General features: G+C 46.3%; 1 protein-coding gene across 1 annotated transcript; it reads left to right on the forward strand.

Moving 5' to 3' along the window:
* Positions 1–4,918: 4,918 nt before the first annotated feature.
* Positions 4,919–19,568, forward strand: LOC749627 (putative NPIP-like protein). The gene is given in 7 exon segments (NM_001328307.1): positions 4,919–5,092; positions 8,568–8,696; positions 12,302–12,401; positions 12,565–12,709; positions 16,805–16,865; positions 16,975–17,010; positions 18,371–19,568. Coding segments are annotated over 7 exon segments (1,668 nt in total). The 5' UTR covers positions 4,919–5,017; the 3' UTR covers positions 19,493–19,568.
* Positions 19,569–19,989: the final 421 nt, after the last annotated feature.

Here is a 19,989-nt window from a genome sequence, read left to right on the forward strand (position 1 = left end):
GGCATGTGCCACCATGCCTGGCTAATTTTGCATTTTTAGTAGAGACAGGGTTTCTACATGTTGGTCAGGCTGGTCTTGAACTCCCGACCTCAGGCGATCTGCCCGCTCTGGCCTCCCAAAGTGCTGGGATTACGGGTATAAGCCACCATGCCCAGCTCTCTGGGTTCTTTCCTTCCTTCCTTCCTTTCTTTCTTCTTTCATTCTTTCTTTTTTTTTTTTTGTAGAAGCCACAGGAAGAAACAAATCATGAGGGGATGCTTTGACAAGCTACAAACACTAGAGTCATAATATACCTGTATTTAACTTGGTAAATCCAACCATGCATGTTTGAATGTGAGAGAGACAGAGAAAGAAAGAGACAGAAATGAGACAGACAGAAAGAATAATGCTTTAAATAATGCAGGGGTTTCTGCCCTCCACTCTCTAAGAACATAGAACCCATGGGCTGAATAGAAGGAGGAGAGGGCACAGTTGTCCTTCCCTCAGCCTGTCTCAATCCAGGGCCTTCACATTCCCTATGCTCAGCATGACTCCAGCATTTTGTTTTTGTTTTTGTTTGTTTTTAAGACAGAGTCTCACTCTGTCACCCAGGCTGGATTGCATTGGCACGATTTCAGCTCAGTGAAGCATCCACCTCCCGGGTTCAAGCATTTCTCCTGCTTCAGCCTCCTGAGTAGCTAGGACTACAGGGACGTACCACCACACCTGGCTAATTTTTTCTTGTATTTTTAGTAGAGATGGGGGTTTTACCTTCGTGGTCAGCCTGGTCTCAAATTCCTGGCCTCAAGTGATCCACCCACCCCAGCCTCCCAAAGTGCTGAGATTACAGGTGTGAGTTACTGCACCCTGCTTATTTATTTTTGAAACACGGTCTCACTATGTTGTCCAGGCTGGAGTGCAGTAGTGCCATCAGAGCTCACTGTAGCCTCGAACTCCTGGCCTCAAGGGATGTCCCTGCCTCAGCCTTCCAAGTAGCTGGGACTACAAGCACACACTACCTCATTGGCTATTATATCTTTTTATATATTTATTTATTTGTTTGTTTGTTTATTTTTTCAGACAGAGTTTTGCTTTTATTGCCCAGGCTGGAGTGCAATGGCGTGATCTCGGCCACCGCAACCTCTGCCTCCCGGGTTCAAGCGATTCTTCTGCCTCAGCCTCCCGAGTAGCTGGGATTACAGGCATGCGTCACCATGCCCGGCTAATTTTTTTTTTTTTTTTTTTTTTTTTTTTTTTGTATTTTTAGTAGAGATGGGGTTTCTCCATGTTGGTCAGGCTGGTCTTGAACTCCCGACCTCACGTGATCCACCCACCTCAACCTTCCAAAGTGCTGGGATTACAGGCATGAGCCACGGCGCCCAGCTGGCTATTATATCTTTAACACATCTCCAAGGTTTCCTCATCTCCATTTTGAACAGAGAGGGCTTCAGCAGGTAACAGCATCTGGCCTAAATGTATTTTATTTCTTTTGTATATGTTTTGTTTTGTTTTCTGTTCCTGTTTTTGTTTTTGTTTTTTTTTCTTTTGACACGGAGTCTGTGTCATCTCGGCTTACTGCAAACTCCATCTCCCAGGTTCAAGCGATTCTCCTGCCTCAGCCTTCCAAGTAGCTGGGATTACAGGTGCGCACCACCACGCCCAGCTAATTTTTGTATTTTTAGTAGAGACAGGGTTTTGCCATGTTGGTCAGGCTGGTCTTAAACTCCTGACCTCAGGTGATTCACCCGCCTCGGCCTCCCAAAGTGCTGGGATTACAGGCGTGAGCTACCGCACTCTGCCTATAAAAAATTTAAGGCCAGGTGTGGTGGCTCATGACTGTAATCCGGGGACTTTGGGAGGTTGAGGTGGGCAGATCACATGAGGTCAGGAGTTTGAGACCAGCCTGGCAACATCGTGAAACCCCCGTCTCTACTAAAACTACAAAAATTAGCTGGGTGTGGTGGCACGCGCCTATAGTCCCAGCTACTTGGAACTTAAAGCAGGAGAATCTCTTGAACCTGGGAGGTGGAGGTTTCAGTGAGCCGAGACCGCAATAGTGCATTCCAACCTGGGCGACAGAGCAAGACTCCATCTCCAAAAAAAAAAAAAAAAAAAAAAAAAAAAAAAAAAAAATCCAGTTTATCATCTGTATCACAGGCAGTACTGGTGTTCTGCTGTTTTCTGGTAAAATCTTCACTTCATGTTTTAAAATTTGTGGTAATGTACCAAGTGTCACAGCCAATTCGTTAATCTTCCTTTCTTATAAATTATACTATTAGTTTTGCCTCTTTTTTTTTTTTTTTTTTTGAGACAGAGTCTTGCTCTGTCACCCAGGCTGGAGTGCAGTGGCGCGATCTCGGCTCACTGCCAGCTCCACGTCCCAGGTTCACGCCATTCTCCTGCCTCGGCCTCCCAAGTAGCTGGGATTACAGGCGCCCACCACCACGGCCAGCTAATTTTTTGTATTTTTAGTAGAGACGGGGTTTCACCATGTTAGCCAAGATGGTCTCGATCTCCTGACCTTGTGATCCACCTGTCTCGGCCTCCCAACGTGCTGGGATTACAGGCATGAGCCACCCTGCCTGGCTTTTTTTTTTTATTTTAAGACAGAGTTTTGCTCTTGTTGCCCAGGCTGGAGTGCAATGGCGCAATCTCAGCTCACTGCAACCTCTGCCTCCCGGGTTCAAGAGATTGTCCTGCCTCAGCCTTCTGAGTAGCTGGGATTACAGGCATGTGCCACCATGCCTGGCTAATTTTTGTATTTTTAGTAGAGATGGGGTTTCACCATGTTGGTCAGGCTGGTCTCGAACTCCTAACCTCATGATCCGCCTGCCTCAGCCTCCCAAAGTGCTGGGATTACAGGTGTAAGCCACCATGCCCAGCCAAATCTAGGGCTGGAACATGGCTGCAGCATACAAATAGAATTGAATTCCATACTTTTGTTAACCCTGTTTTTTGTTTATTTGTAGTTGTTGCTGTTTTTGAGACAGAGTCTCGCTCTGTCACCTAGGCTGGAGTGCAGTGGTGCAATCTCGGCTCACTGCAGACTCTGCCTCCCCAGTTCAAACTATTCTCCTGCCTCAGCCTCCCAAGTAGGTGGGACTACAGGCGCCCACCACCACACCCGGCTAATTTTTGTATTTTATTAGAGACAGGGTTTCACCATATTGGCCAGGCTGGTCTGGAACTCCTGACCTTGTGATCCGCCCACCTCGGCCTCCCAAAGTGCTGGGATTACAGGCATGAGCCATCACACCCCAGCCCCTGTTTTGTTTTTGTTTTGCTTGTTTCTTAGGGTTGTTTTTCTATTTATGGTAAAGGCATTGGCTTTCCATTTGTAGCATCAATAGAATATTTCCTGTTTACAATAACCGTATGTCATAGTAAATGGTAAAGGGATTTAAAGCAGTGGTTTTCAGCTGCCAGAGGCCTGAGAGAGTTTGGGCACACTCTGATCGGGCAGAAGGCCTGTGGGAAGTTTAGCTGAGGACAGGGCCAGGAAAGGTGATGGACAGTGGGGGTCTGTCCTGGTCACCAGGCCCCTGGGTCCTGCCCACCTGCTTGGAGCTCCCCACGCATCACACATGATGCTGCCAAGCCCTCTGGGTATTGTGGGCAAATACCTTAGGAGAGAAGCTGATGAACTTTGTTTCTTGAAATGCACAGATTCCTTGGACATCCCTGAGAGGTCAATCATGAAAGTCAACTTGGTTTTCTCCCCCTCATTTGGGTTCAGAATTTAAAGTCCACACACACGGGCAGTAAGATGATATAGATAAGGACATCATCACTCGGTTTCGGATGTTAAAATGTCTAGGTGGGTTAGGGGTGATTTGAGATCACACAACCTTGTGCCACACAGAGGAATTCCCAGGCCGGAGGGAGACATTTTATTGCCATGTTATGATCTTATCATTGAGTTGAAAGGCAACTTGTTTCATTTTGGATTCTTTCTTATGTTTATGTCTTATAAGAGCACTTTGAATTTCCAAGCAAATAATAATTTTGAATTAGCTTTTAATCATTGACTTCTAGCATAGTTATATGATCAGAAACATGCTGTGTGATTTGATTGCTCTCAAATATATTGAGATTTGCTGGAACAAAATAAGTCAGGTTAATTTTTGTAAATATACCATGCATGCTTAAAATGAATGTATCTACATTTGTTCCTGAGATACAGGTTGATGGACGGATGGCTACATGAATGTGATGGAGATGGTTTACTATCGGGACCTTCCGCATCCTGCTGATGTTTTGTTGCTTAGGATATGAATGGCTGAGCGGAGGCTGTAAAACCTGGCACTCTGCTTGGGTATGAGGTTCTTCCTGCCATCCTGCCATCATTTGTTTTTTATGTTTTGTCGCCAAAAGTGACCTTGAGGAACCCTGGGAGCTCAGGAAGGAAGGAGCGCCCAGAAGCAGGGACAGGGAGCTGGTTGGGGAGGACCAGAAATCAGGTTTGTGAAGGTTCCAGAGAGGACCTGTCCTTGGGAGGAGAGTGGAAGACTGAGATGGGGGAGGGGTCATTGGAATGATGCGGGAGCTACTTGGCATTGTCCATTGTGAGGCACCACCGGGGTCATCAGGGATTGGTGGAGAGGGAGTATAAAGCCCCAGGGTTGCTAAGGGAGGGCCCAGACCGAAGGTTTGGTGGATAGCAGAACGTTTGTCTCCCTCTGATTGCTCCTAAGCCTCACGCTCCCTTGCCCCGCGTGTCCTGTTGCTTCCCTGATCTTCTCCGTGACCTGTAGCTAAACCTTCCACCAGCGCTTGAGAACTTAATTTGAACCGGATCCTTTCCCAGACCCCTTTCTTCTTCTCCTCCTCCTCCTCCACCTCCTCCAGGTGCCCAACAGCCCCCTTCTCCTCCTTTCCCTTCCCTTATTTCCCCCCTTCCCCTCCCTTTCCCCTCCCCCTCCCCTCCCCCTCCCCAACTCAGATCCTGGCCCGGTCCCCGTCCCCTTCCCTCCCCCCTGCCCTAAGCCACCTCCACCTCTGTCCTGGCCGCCTCAGGGCGCCCTGAAAGGACCAGGACATGCGGGTGCAGTGGATGCTCTTTTGGCTCCTCTTTGGGCTCCTGCTGGAATTTATCAGCCATCAGTGCATCTCTGTGAGTAGACGCTGGACCCGTGGGGTTTCTTCCTTTTTACTGGGCTGTGTCACACGGCATGAAATTACACAGCTCAGGCCTGTAATCCCAGCACTTTAGGGGGCCGAGGTGGGCAGATCACTTGAGTCCAGGAGTTGAAGACTAGCCAGGGCATCATAGCGAAACCCCATCTCTACAAAAAATTCCAAAAGAGATTAGTTGGGCCTGGTGGTGTGTACCTGTTATCCCAGTTACTGGAGAGGCTGAGGTGAGAGGATTGCTTGGGCCCAGGAGCTGGACATTGCAGTGAGCCAAGATGGCCCCGCTGCACTCTTGTCTCTAACAAACAAAATGGACCAAAACAAAGTGAAATGTCATTTGATTTGTGTCATCTGGTTTGATGACTTTTTTTTTTTTTTTTTTTTTTTTAGACAGAGTCTCACTCTGTCGCCCAGGCTGGAGTGCAGTGGCAAGATCTCGGCTCACTGCAACCTCCACTTCTGGGGTTCAAGCAATTGTCCTGCCTCAGCCTCCTGAGTAGCTCAGATTACAACGCCTGGCTAATTTTTGTATTTTTAGTAGAGACGGGGTTTCACCATGTTCGCCAGGATAGTCTCCATCTCTTGACCTCGTGATCCGCCTGCCTCAGCCTCCCAGTGCTGGGATTACAGGCGTGGGCCACCACGCCTGGCCAAAATATATAACCTTAAGTGTAAGTTTACTAACTTTGGAAAGTACATACACCAGCATAAACCAACCCCCTTTCAAGATCTACATTATTTTATTTATTTATTTTTTTTTTGAGACAGTTTCTCCCTTGTTGCCCAGGCTGGAGTGCAATGGGGCAATATCAGCTCGCCGCAACCTCTGCTTCGCAGGTTCGAGCAATTCTCCTGCCTCAGCCTCCCGAGTGGCTGGGATTACAGACATGTGCCACCACTCCCAGCTAATTTTGTATTTTTAGTAGAGATAGGGTTTCTCCATGTTGGTCAGGCTGGTTTTGAACTCCCGACCTCAGGTGATCCGCCCGCCTCGGCCTCCCAAAGCGTTGGGATTACAGGCGTGAACCACCGTGCCCAGCCAAGATCTACACTATTATGTCACCCCAGAAAGTGAACTCTCACTCTTCCCAGCCAGTTTCTTTCTTATCATAGGTTAGCTTGCTTATTCTGGAATTTCGCGTATACAGATGCATGCCATGCCATAGGTACTCTTTTGTGTCTGCTTTGTTCTGCTCAACACCATGTTTCTGAAATCATTACCATTGTTGTATGGTTCTCTAACTCCATCATTTCCATTTCAGACTCAGCATATGCTGAGTTCAACCTGTTGAAGGGCTATCTCTGTTTAATTCACCATCTTGAAAGAAACATTGAAAATTGAGATGTTTTCAAGAATATATAGTTAAATCCTGAGGAATCCATGTAGAAATGTTATCACAAGCTGTCTGAACTTACTCAGGGGAAGTCTTCGTCTTCACTCACATAAGAGTCTAATGGAATTAATATCAACAATCTTAGAGAAATCCCACACTATTCATGCCATTTTCATGATCTCCACCTTGGTAATTTTTTTTTTTTTTTTTTTTTTTTTTTTTGAGACAGAGTCTCGCTCTGTCACCCAGGCTGAAGTGCAGTGGTGCGATCTCGGCTCACTGCAACCTCTGCCTCCCGGGTTCAAGTGATTCTTCTGCCTCAGCCTCCCAAGTAGCTGGAACTATAGGCACACGCCACCATGCCCTGCTAATTTTTTGTATTTTTAGTAGAGATGGGTTTCACCGTGTTAGCTAGGATGGTCTCAGTCTCCTGATCTCTGGTCCACCCACCTTGGCTTCCCAAAGTGCTGGGATTGCAGGCGTGAGCCACCACGCCCGGCCCACCTTGTTAATTTTTAAGCACTAAAATTTGATACTTATTTGTGAATGAAGTAATCTCTTCATTGTGTTTTTTTTTTTTACTTATGCTGAGATTTAAATGACAAAGATTCATATAATCCAAGAGAGAAGTATTATTTAGAGGGATTCTTTTACCATGTGATATATAATAAATGCATCCAATGCTATACATCAATTTAAAAAACAAGTAAATAACTTTAAAGAAAAGATAACTACTGGCCAGGTGCAGTGGCTCACACCTGTATTCCCAGCACTTTGGGAGGCCGAGGCAGGTGGATCATGAGGTCAGGAGTTGCAGACCAGCCTGGCCAAGATGGTGAAACCCTGTTTCTACTAAAAATACAAAAATTAGCCGAGCGTGGTGGCAGGCGCCTGTAATCCCAGTTACTCAGTAGCTGAGGCAGGAGAATCGCTTGAACCCGGGAGGCGGAGGTTGCAGTGAGCTGAGATCATGCCACTGCAATCTAGCCTGGGTGACAGAGCAAAACTTTGTCTCAAAACAAAAAGAAAAGAAAAGATAAGATAATTACTTTATACTTAGCTTGTCTTAGCCATCAGTGACGGGCTGCATGTGGCCCAGGACAGTTTTGAATGCAGTTCAACACAAATTTGTAAACTTTCTTAAAACATTAGGAGATTTTGGCCAGGTACAGTGGCTCATGCCTGTAATCCCAGCACTCTGGGGGGCTGAGGCGGGCAGATTACCTGAGGTCAGGAGTTCGAGACCACCCTGACCAACATGGCAAAACCCCATCTCCACAAAAAATACAAAAATTTGCTGAGTGCACTGTCAGGCACCTGTACTCCCAGCTACTCAGGAGGCTGAGGCAGGAGAATCACTTGAACCTGAGAGGCAGAGGTTGCAGTGAGCCAAGAGCACACCACTGCACTCCAGCCTGGGTGACAGAGTGAGACCCCATCTCAAAAACAACAAACAAAAACAAAAACAAAAAAATGGCCGGGCACGGTGGCTCACACCTGTAATCCCAGCACTTTGGGAGGCCGAGGCAGGCAGATCGCCTGTCAGGAGTTCAAGGCCAGACTGGCCAACATGGTGAAACCTCATCTCTACTAAAAATACAAAAATTAGTCAGGCATGGTGGCAGAGACCTGTAATCTCAGCTACTCGGGAGGCTGAGGGAGGAGAATGGCTTGAGCCCAGGAGCTGGCGGTTGCAGTGAGCCGAGATTGCACCACTGCACTCCAGCCTGGGCGACTGAGTGGAGCGGAACTCTGTCTCAAAAAAAAGAGAGGTTTTTTTTAGATCATCAGCTATTGTTAGTGTTAGTGTATGTTATGTGTGGCTCAAGACAACTTTGCTTCTTTTAATATAGGCAGGGAAGTCAAAAGATTGGATATCCCTGCTTTATACCAAGAAAGACAACACCCCACATTTGCAATGCCTAAAAACACTACTAGCCATCTGAAAAACATGTGACTTCTAACTTCTGTTCTTTTTTGTAGCAGTGGAATCCCACAGTGATATCTGAGGGATGTGGTTACCTTTTGGAGGAGGTTTACGGTTTCTAAGGATGATTCTTTCTGAGTGAAATATTGTCGGTGTCATTGACCTTTTCATTATTTCAACTATTATTATTCCAGGTTATCAATACTCTGGCTGACCATCATCATCGTGGGACTGACTTTGGTGGAAGTCCTTGGTTAGGTATCATTATTGAATTTCTGAGAAGTTATAAAGTTGTCATTACCCTCTGGACAGTTTACCTTTGGGTGAGTATACTAACTTTCTGTAGAGGTATACTTGTAATCACAAATAAGAATAAATTATATAAAACAATTCACGTTTCTGGACTTCATTATGAATATGTGGTTTTACCCAAAAAATCAGGGAAATGATTTATTAGCATAAGAATTATGAAAATATCTGCCATTTACATTATGAAAATTAAATAGGTCAGTGTTTGTTTAATAGAATGTCAACAGAGCTTTTGGTCAAAAATAAGTTTTTTTAACCTTTGTGCTATTTGTCACAAATGGAGTATGAGGTTTCGTCACTTAAATAGGAAATTCTTTCTAAACTCTTCTGCTTTATAGTTCTATCGTATGGGTGGAAGGAAAGCTTCCAGTCTCCTCTCTGAAGATTCACTGCAGAAATGAGCTGACAACAGACAGCTTAACAGGAAAAGAAAAACATAGAACAGGCATAAACATGGGAACCAGCTGAAAAATGAGACTGCTAGAAGGGCTGGATGGTTGATGCTTAAAGAGCACCCTCTTCTGAGGGGAGAGGGAGATAGATGGAGATGTAGGCCATTTAGAGGGGCAGCAAATGATTTTTAGGGGAAATGAAAGAGCCCAAGGAACAAACAATTGGCCTGAGACAAAGTTCCTCTGAGGTCATAGGGACGAGGTGACAAACTGCCGGAAGGTGAAGGGCAGAACTGCACTGCGTCTCATGATGCAGAGAAAGCCCCAGAGAATCTCTTAGAACTGCCCTCCAAGAGAATCAATGAAAAGTGTGTCTGGGCAGGGTAATTTTGAATGACATCATTCAAAGTGCATGTTCCCACTTGCAACTGGAGAGAGATCAGTATGTCAAAAGTCTGTACTTGGTAAGAATTTGGCTGCTAAGTTGTGCCATAATTTGTCTTTTGAGCCTTTTTTCCTTTGGGTAAGTTGAGCTCTACATTTTGTCTTGCCATTCATGACAGTAAAAATGTGGTCGTCTGGGGGCTGAATCTCCTTCTGAACAATGATCCAAGATAAAAGTACTAATACCACAAGGCTTTTTTATATTCAAGGGAAGAGGAAGTATGTTTCAGTTTTACCACCTAGATAATTACACGTCATTTGGCACTGCCTTTCAAGATATGTAGAAAACAGAAAATATATGAGTTATGAAGATATCTAGGCACATTTAACATTCTCTATGCCACTTAGTCCTGAACACAGAATTTTCGGTATAAATTGGAGGAAGCTTTTTTTTTTTTTTTTTTCTTTTCTCACCCCCAAGACGAGTCTCCCTCTGTTGCCCAGGCTGGAGTATAATGGTGTGACCTCGGCTCACTGCAAGCTCCACCTCCTGGCTTCAAGTGATTCCCCTGCCTCAGCCTCTCAAGTAGCTGGGATTACAGGTGCCCACCACCATGCCCAGCTAATTTTTGTATTTTTAGTAGAATCGGGGTTTGACCATGCTGGCCAGGCTACTCTCAAAACCCGACCTCAAATGATCCACCCGCCTCAGCCTCCCAAAGTGCTGGGATTACCAGCGTGAGCCACCATGTGAGCCAGGGGAAGTTTTTAAATTTACCACTTTTTAACAATTCCATTTAGGAAAGTTCAGTTGAGCTGTTGGACTTGGACAACTTCGCACCTCTCATCTTTGTCCTTGTCATCTAGTCATCTATACCATTACCTCCTAAGCAGGGACATCATGGGTGCCATGAAGCATTCATGCGTGATGGCATTTCTTTGCTTCTCATTTCTTCATGTGTTTGACATTTCTCCTAGCTCCAAACTGGGCCAGCTACCTTTCCTATGAAATCCAGCAGTAGCTGTGGGATAGACGTGGTTGCTCTTTTCATCTTTTTAGATTACCCATTGCTTCTCTTGAAATCCTAGTACATGATTTTTTTTTTAATCCTATGTGCAGAAATCAGGAAAAAACAAATTCTACAAAGAATTTGAAAGATATTATTTCAGGCCAGGTGTGGTGGCTCATGCCTGTAATCCCAGCACTTTGGGAGGCTGAGGCAGATGGATCACTTGAGGTCAGGAGTTCAAGACCAGATGGGCCAACATGGTGAAACCCCATCTCTACTAAAAAGACAAAAATTAGGCAGGCATGGTAGCAGGCACTTGTAATCCCAGCTACTTGGGAGGCCGAGGCAGAAGAATCGCTTGAATCTGGGAGGTGGAGGTTGCCGTGAGCCAAGGTAGCGCCACTGCACTTCAGCATGGTTGAGAGTGACACTCCGTCTCAAGAAAAAAGTCATTTCAATGACTACCTCAGGAGATTCATAGGTATCTGACCCACATCTGAGATGGGATTTGCATTGCATTTTAGCTATGATGAGAACAAATATTTAATATCTTTGAAGATTAAAAGCATACTGTGATAATATGGAAATCTTGGTGGGAATTCAGTCATTAGTGAGAATGTTTTGCGTTAAGTTCAAACCAGCCTCCACGAAGCTGATGTGAGGGAAGGGAAAGTGAACTCTGAGTAGAGCAGGGACAGAAGGAAGATGCTCCAGTGCAGATCAGGAAGGAGCAGGGGGTGAAATGTTACAAATTCTAGAACTCAGAGAGCTGAAGGTAATTACTTCCTTTTCAAGTTGTGAAACATGTTAACCTGTGGTAAAATACTTATAAGATGATAATTACCATCTAACCGTGTTGAAGTGTACAGTTCCGCTGTGTGAAGTATATTCATGTCATTTTTTTTTTTTTTTTTTGAGACGGAGTCTCACTCTGTCACCAGGCTGGAGTGCAGTGGTGGGATCTTGGCTCACTGCAACCTCTGCCTCCTGAGTTCAAGCAGTTCTCTTGCCTCAGCCTCCCAAGTAGCTGGGACTACAGGCGTGCATCACCATGCTCAGCTAATTTTTGTATTTTTAGTAGAGACTGGGTTTCACCATGTTGCCCAGGATGGTCTCCATCTCTTGACCTTGTGATTCACCCGCCTCAGCCTCCCAAAGTGCTGGGATTACAGGCGTAAGCTACTGCACCTGGTCTTTTTTTTTTTTTTTTTTGAGACAGAGTTTCAATTTTGTTGCCCAGGTTGGAGTGCAATGGCACAATCTCAGCTCACCACAACCTTTTCCTGCTGGGTTCAAGTGATTCTCCTGCCTCAGCCTCCTGACTAGCTGGGATTACAGGCATGCACCACCATGCCTGGCTAATTTTGTATTTTTAGCAGAGACAGCGTTTCTGCATGTTGGTGAGGCTGGTCTCAAACTCCCGACCTCAGGTGATCCGCCTGCCTCGGCCTCCCAAAGTGCTGGGATTACAGGAGTGAGCCACCGTGCCAGCCTCATGTCATTCTTGTGTGTGTGTGTGTGTGTGTGTGTGACAGAGTCTCATTCTGTCGCTCAGGCTGGAGTGCAGTGGTGTGATCTCGGCTCACTGCAACCTCCGCCTCCCAGCTTCAAACGCTTCTCTGCCTCAGCCTCCCGAGTAGCTCAGATTACAGGCGCCCGCTGCCATGCCCGGCTAATTTTTGTATTTTTAGTAGAGACGGGGTTTCACCATCTTGGCCAGGCTGGTCTTGAACTCCTGACCCCGTGATCCACCTGCCTCGGCCTCCCAAAGTACTGGGATTATACGCATGAGCCACCGTGCCCAGCCGTCATTCTTATATTATTATTTCCTAGGTGTCTTTCCTGAAGACTATCTTCCAGTCTGAAAATGGACATGATGGATCCACAGATGTACAGCAGAGAGCCAGGAGGTCCAACCGCCGTAGACAGGAAGGTATGGCTCTGTTGGAGTCCCCATAGTGTGGAAATGAGTTTGCCCTGGAAAGGGAAAGAACAGCTTCTTGCCCTCAGGTTTCTCACCTTCTCCTCTCCTCACTCTCACCAAGGGCTGAGGTCCATTTGTATGCACACAAAGAAAAGAGTTTCTTCCTTTCCAGGAAATAAAATTGGCCGGAAAGACGTCATTACTCTACGGAGACATGTGAAAACCAAAGTTCGAGCTAAAATCCATAAGATGAAGGTGACAACAAAAGTCAACCATCATGACAAAATCAATGGAAAGAGGAAGACTGCCAAAAAACAGTAAGATGTGCCTTGACACAAATACTGTTGTGCGAACCATGTGCCAATCAAAGTAGACAACTGTAAAGTCCTTGAGAATATTTTCTACAATATTTGTGGCAAATTCAGTGGGCTCAAAATTGAGTTTGTCCTTTCTGCTTCATTAGTTTAAGCTGTATAATTCCTTTCCCTTCCTACATTCTTGTTTGTCATTTTTTCGGGGGAAGAGGAGTTGCTAGTACTGGCATTGGTTTTCCTTTCTCTCTCTCTTTTTTTTTTTTTTTTTCCGGAGATGGAGCTTTGCTGTTGTTGCCCAGGCTGTAGTGCAATGGCACAATCTCAGCTCACTGCCTTTTGGGTTCAAGCGATTCTCCTGCCTCAGCCTCCCAAGTAGCTGGGATTACAGGTGCCCACCACCACGCCCAGCTAATTTTTGTATTTTTACTAGAGATGGGGTTTCACCATGTTGTCCAGGCTGGTCTCGAACTTCTGACCTCAGGTAATCCACCTGCCCCAGCCTCCCAAAGTGCTGGGATTAGAGGCGTGAGCCACCACAGCCAGCCTTTTTTTTTTTTTTTTAATATTGAGATAGAGTCTCGCTCTGTCACCCAGGCTGGAGTGCTATGGTGCAATCTTGGCTCACTGCAACCTCTGCCTCCCAGTTTGAAGCAATTCTGCCTCAGCTTCCCGAGTAGCTTGGATTACAGGTGTGTGCCACCACATTTGGCCAATTTTTTTTTTTTTTTTTTTTTTTTGAGACAGAGTCTCACTCTGTCACCCAGGCTAGAGTGCAGTGGCATGATCTTGGCTCACTGCAACCTCCACCTCCCAGGTTCAAGCGATTCTTATCCCTCAGCCTCTTGAGTAGCTGGGACTACAGGCATATGCCACCATGCCCGGATAATTTTTGTATTTTTAGTAGAGGCGGGGTTTCACCATATTGGCCAAGCTGGTCTAGAACTCCTGACATCATGATCCGCACACCTCGGCCTCCCAATGTGCTGGGATTACAGGCATGAGCCACCGTGCCCAGCCCAATTTTTGTAATTTTAGTAGAGACAGGGGTTCACCATGTTGGCCAGGCTAGTCTTGAACTCCTGACCTCAGGTGATCTGCCTACCTCAGCCTCCCAGTGTGAGCCACCACACCCAGCCTGGATTGTTGAATTCAATGCTTGGGTCGCCTCCAGATTCATTTTCACAGTCTTTCATGTTTTGGTCATATTACATTGTATTTTGCTGCCATATGACTGATCTTTTTTTGTTAAACGTGAGATACTTGTTAAAAAATATTTAGCAATGAATTGAGGCCTAGTAGCATGTTATCTTGCTGCAGAAGAGATGGGAGTCTACTTCTGGGGGATGGTCAGGGGTCCTCCATACAGGCTGCAATTGAGGTCGTCGGTGCAGGCTCAGTCCCTACAAAGGCAGGGTATTTCCTGTCCACCTCTATTCTGATGCATGACTCTTCTGGGTCTCAACCAGAGCCAGTGGACTTCAGTATGGGTCGCTTTCATTGGCAGACCCTCAATCCACTTGTTTTCCATCTAATCCCACGCATGTGTGCAAAAGCTGCTGTGCTTCTTTGCATCTCAGTAGTTCCTTCTGGAATTCAGCAATGAAACTCAGGGAAATGGGTTCCAAATGCGAGGCTGACTTTCGTCCTGGGTTTCCTTCTTCTCCATCTTCACCTCATGTCTGTTTACTGCCATGTTAGCAATTTGATGTATTCAATCATGGGTTTTATATTCTGTTTGGTGTCCCCCATTGTTCTCATCGGAGATCAGAAGCTTCAGACGCACTTATGTCAACTCAAGAGTAGAATGCTTCCTTAGCTTCCCTCCAGAGTCAGGTTTTGTGTTTCTAGTTCCCAAGTGCACAGCAGGAGTAGTGATGTCCTCACTGGCTTCTCATTTGCATTAAACTGTGAGCTTCTTTAGCGTGGGGACAGGACCCTGCTCCCATTGCATTCTCAGAACCTCACCACACACTCCTTGTTTGAGGCCACTCCAGACAGCATGTGCTGAAGGATGCCCTGTGGTCAGAAACAAGTTCATTAACTTTCTCTTTGAAGTGTTTTCGTCCCTGTTTCCTAGCGTTCTGGGAATTTTACACATCCTTCCTATAAAACCAAGTTATCAGATGAGATCCTTAGGATCAGGACCATGAATCAAGTGGTGTGAGGGCAACACAGCAAACTTACCCTTTTTAGGCCGTTTCCTTTTTCGGCCCTCAATCTCTGTGAACTGAACCTTGTTAAAGTCAGTCAACACCAGGGTGGATGGTTTGCCGTTGTCACGTATTTTCAGGACATAACACCCTGACTTAGGAGCCATTCCGATCATTTGTAATTCAATAGATGCGCCCAGCATTCAGATTGCCTTTTCTCTCAACCAGGATCTTTAAAGTGGATGACGAGAGTTCCAGTCCTGAATGATGGCAAAGTGCAGTAGTGAACTGCGGGGTTAATGACACCATATTCTGGAAGGATCTCTCTATGGCTGATGGTCTCAGTTCCGGCATCAGCCTCTGACTGAGAATCAGGTCTCACACAGGAGGAGTCAGATGAGGAGCAATCCTCTGCTTCTGATGGAGTTAGTTGTGATGAATTGGTGAGGTCTGGTTTTTCACACTGAACTAAAATGAGCTTTCGCTGTGTCAAGCACAAGACTGACCCCAGAAACACACATAGTGCACCTCATAGAAGCTTTTAATAGTCTTTATATTTACTAAAGAATAGGACTAACTATGGAACTATGAAGATGAGCTGGAAATGACAGGTGACTTGCCAGCAGGCCAGAGTGTGACTTTTTTTTTGTCCCTCAATGGGAGGTGTCAATTCTCCCTTCGGTTGTGAGAATCAGTTGGTTCATTTGTGGAAAGGTTGCAGGGGGGATCTTTGAATCACAGCCTTCAGATGCCAGAAGGGCAGAGGGAATCCCACACGGGCTGGTGGATCATGTGTGTGCATCTCTCTCCCTTCTAATCTGAGGAAACTAAGCATGAAAGAATGTGAGCATGCAGAAAAGGAGAGGTAGTTATCAGAGGCAGAGGAAAATGGGAAATTGGCTATGAAAGAAATACACACCTACAAGTGAGTTCTGAAACTGAACCCCACCCTCCTGGGAAATGCCCATTGGAGTGTTGTTTTTAACCTTTGTACAATGTTTAGACCCAGTAAATGCAGAAATAGAAACAAATGGTCAGAAGACATATCGTGAGAGAGAGAGAGAGTTCACAAAACAGAAAACAAAGTACCTTAATATTTACCAGTGACCAAAAGATGTGAAGTAGCAAAACGTCTCCTGACCCCATTGCCAGCTAGACTGTGTGGAAACTCGGTTCATACCAGCCATTCTAGGGGTGGGGTGAGTTGTTGTCATCCTTAGGAAAGTGTGTTGTTGTAGGATCAACCACATCCTTCAAAAGGACTATGCCTGTTTATAAGCCCAGCTGTTTCTGCCCTGTGAAACACGGTAAGGATATTAATACAAAGAGAATACAGCTTTATGATAAAAGATGCTCAATGAAGGATGAATTAGGGATATACTGAGAATGGGGAAGGAAACTATCATCTCAGAAGTCAGCAGGCAGTAAGCAAGAGGAGGAATCAATATAGCAACAGTTTGGATCAGACTGTACAGTTTTTTTGTTTTTGTTTCTGTTTTTGTTTTTGTTTTTCTGAGATGGAGTCTCACTGTGTCACCCAGGCTGGAGTGCAATGACGTGATCTTGGCTCACTGCAACCTCCGCCTCCCAGGTTCAAGTGATTCCCCTGCCTCAGCCTCCCGAGTAGCTGGGATTACAGGTGCCTGCCACCACGCCTGGCTAATTTTTTGTATTTTTAGTAGAGAAGGGGTTTCACCATATTAGCCACAATGGTCTCAATCTCCTGACCTCATGATCCATCCGCCTCGCCCTCCCAGAGTGCTGGGATTACAGGCATCAGCCACCGTGACCGGCTCAGACTGTACTCTTATAGCCATCTGAAATACGTTTTCTAGGTATAGATAGATTGTGTAAGGGTACAGTTGTGAGGATAACAGAAATATGGCAGATTATTTAAAATCATCCTGAAAGTGGTGCTTTATCTGATGAAAGTGATTGTAATCCATAGGAAAATGTTTCAACGTGCGCAAGCGTTGCGGCGGCGGGCAGAGGACTACCACAAATGCAAAGTAAGGAGCTTCCTCCCCGCAGTTGCAGGATAGTTCAGTGCTGATGCAGATGATGCCACGGCCCTTAGACTCTCTCAACATTCAATTTCTCATGTGTTGGCTTTTTCAGATCCCCCCTTCTGCAAGAAAGCCTCTTTGCAACTGGGTAAGTTTGCTTGTTTTCCTTGCTTTTGGACATAGTCTGCCAGGTCAGGACATGGATACATTTTTCTCCCTACAGCTCTGTGCTCAAGCCCTGCAGAGGGAGATGGCAGAGAGAAAGGCTGCCTACAAGCATCACAGTCCCATCCCTGTTGGTAACCATGTTGTGCAAAAACACTTTCATCCCCACCCAGTGGGGCCCCTGATCTAATATTCTAAGTGTCAGAGGTCCCGTATTTGTAATAGCAAATGGGCCCTGACTGTAAATTAGTGAAGAGTGAATGTAACTTATTACCCACAGGGACAATTCCAAATGAAGGCCTTAAATGATGCTCAGCTAAGCTGGTTCTTGTGTGGCCTCTGTACCTTCAAAAGCTGCCGAGTCCTATGATTACACGTGATGGGACTTGTACACTTGAAGTGAAACACAGTTTTAAAACTTGCTTTGTTTAGAATTCCCACCTCATTTTTCCATGGACAAAAGTATTCTTCATGTCTTAGTGCACTTACAATTTGGTATTACCTGGGAGTGAAAAGAAATATTATAGCCATGCCTAACTGACTTCTTGAGATAAGATTGTTCTGTCAGAAAACCCTCTCCCAGTCCCCCTGCAGCTCTTCAGGAATCCACATCTCTCCAGAGCTCTTTGTTCTCATGGGTGGCACCTCCAGAGTGAAGAAGATCCTTTGTCAAGAAGGGAAACAGAGGGGAAATGAGAGGGTCCTGCAGGCAGAGCTGGAATCAACTTCCACTCTGCCTCTTGCAAGCTGTGTGACTCTGGGCACAATTTCTCCTTCCTCTGGAAACCTCTGTTTTCTTAGATTTGGAGCAGGGTGGTCACACTGACCTTGCAGAGTTCTGAGAATCAGAGACAGAACATAAAAGGCCTGGAAAACATTCTCCAAAAAGAAGCTGCAACATGTGTGGACAATGGGCTTTTCATGCCTCTCTTACTGTCTCTTACTGTCTGTTGACCTGGTGCAAGAAACATGCTCTGGTGATGGCTGTGAGGGAGGAATGAGGATAGACATAGACACTCCTGTGTCTCAAACATGCTTCTTTATTACTCTGTTATGACTCTGTCTTCCCTGGGGCAGGACCCCAGCCTGCCTACATTTGCAGACAGACACAGTGGCATGTGGAGACAACAGTGTGTCCCAATGACTTTTCTTTACCCCCCAGCTGTCGGCAGTACTCAGTGGAAGGGTGATATTATGACACTGATACTGCTATTTTGAAACCTGGAGGATGGAAAGGTGCAAAAATCTATCACCAGCAACAGAAGGTGCAGACTGTGTTGGTGGCGGTAATTTTGTCCATCAAATGGATATGTGTGAAAGCATTCCCTCCTTTGTCCCCACAGGTCAGAATGGCGGCAGCGGAGCATCGTCATTCTTCAGGATTGCCCCACTGGCCCTACCTCACAGCTGAAACTTTAAAAAACAGGATGGGCCACCAGCCACCTCCTCCAACTCAACAACGTTCTATAATGGATAACTCCCTGAGCCTCAAGACACCTCCCGAGTGTCCGCTCCATCCCCTTCCACCCTCAGCGGATGATAATCTCAAGACGCCTCCCGAGTGTCTCCTCACTCCTCTTCCACCCTCAGCTCCACCCTCAGCTCCACCCTCAGCTCCACCCTCAGCGGATGATAATCTCAAGACACCTCCCGAGTGTCTGACCACTCCCCTTCCACCCTCACCTCCACCCTCAGCTCCACCCTCAGCTCCACCCTCAGCGGATGATAATCTCAAGACACCTGCCAAGTGTGTGCTGTATCCCCTTCCACCCTCAGCGGATGATAATCTCAAGACACCTCCCGAGTGTCTGACCACTCCACTTCCACCCTCACCTCCACCCTCAGCTCCACCCTCACCTCCACCCTCACCTCCACCCTCACCTCCACCCTCACCTCCACCCTCAGCTCCACCCTCACCTCCACCCTCAGCTCCACCCTCACCTCCACCCTCAGCTCCACCCTCAGCTCCACCCTCACCTCCACCCTCAGCTCCACCCTCACCTCCACCCTCAGCTCCACCCTCACCTCCACCCTCAGCTCCACCCTCACCTCCACCCTCAGCGGATGATAATCTCAAGACACCTCCCTTAGCTACTCAGGAGGCTGAGGCAGAAAAACCACCCAAACCCAAGAGGCCGAGGGCCGCTGATGTGGAAACATCATCACCGGAACCCAAGAGGCGGAGGGTCGGTGACGTGGAACCATCATCACGCAAACCCAAGAGGCAGAGGGCCGGTGACGTGGACCCATCATCACGCAAACCCAAGAGGCGGAGGGCCGATGACGTGGACCCATCATCATCCAAACCCAAGAGGCGGAGGGCCGATGACGTGGACCCATCATCACGCAAACCCAAGAGGCGGAGGGCCGATGACGTGGACCCATCATCATCCAAACCCAAGAGGCGGAGGGCTGATGACGTGGAACCATCATCACGCAAACCCAAGAGGCGGAGGTTGAGTTAGCTGAGAACAGGCCATTGCACTCAAGCCTGAGCAATAAGAATAAAATTGAGTAGAACAAAATAAAAAAATCAAAAAACAAAACAAAACCCACACTCCAAAAACAAACTAACAAAGAATAAATAAATAATATAAAAATAAAATAAATACTGCAGTCCTTATGTTATTGTTTTGTTTCGATATCTGGTATGATTGCCTGAGGGACCTGAGGTTTTAAATCATGGGGGTTTTTTTAATCTTTAGAAGTGGTTGGTTATGTAAAATATTATTATTATTATTTTTTGAGACTGGATTTTGCTGTGTCACCCAGGCTGGAGTGCAGTGGCTTGATCACAGCTCACTGCAGCCTCAACCTCCTAGGCTTCAAGCAATCCTCCTGCCTCAGCCTCCCAAGTAGCTGGGATCACAGATGTGTGCCACCACGCCTGGCCAATGTTAAAAAATCCTTTAACTTTTTTGTGGAGATGCACTCCTGGACTCAAGCGATCCTCCTACTTGTC

This window comes from Pan troglodytes, chromosome 18 (genome assembly GCF_028858775.2).
Source record: "Pan troglodytes isolate AG18354 chromosome 18, NHGRI_mPanTro3-v2.0_pri, whole genome shotgun sequence".
Lineage (NCBI taxonomy): Eukaryota > Metazoa > Chordata > Mammalia > Primates > Hominidae > Pan > Pan troglodytes.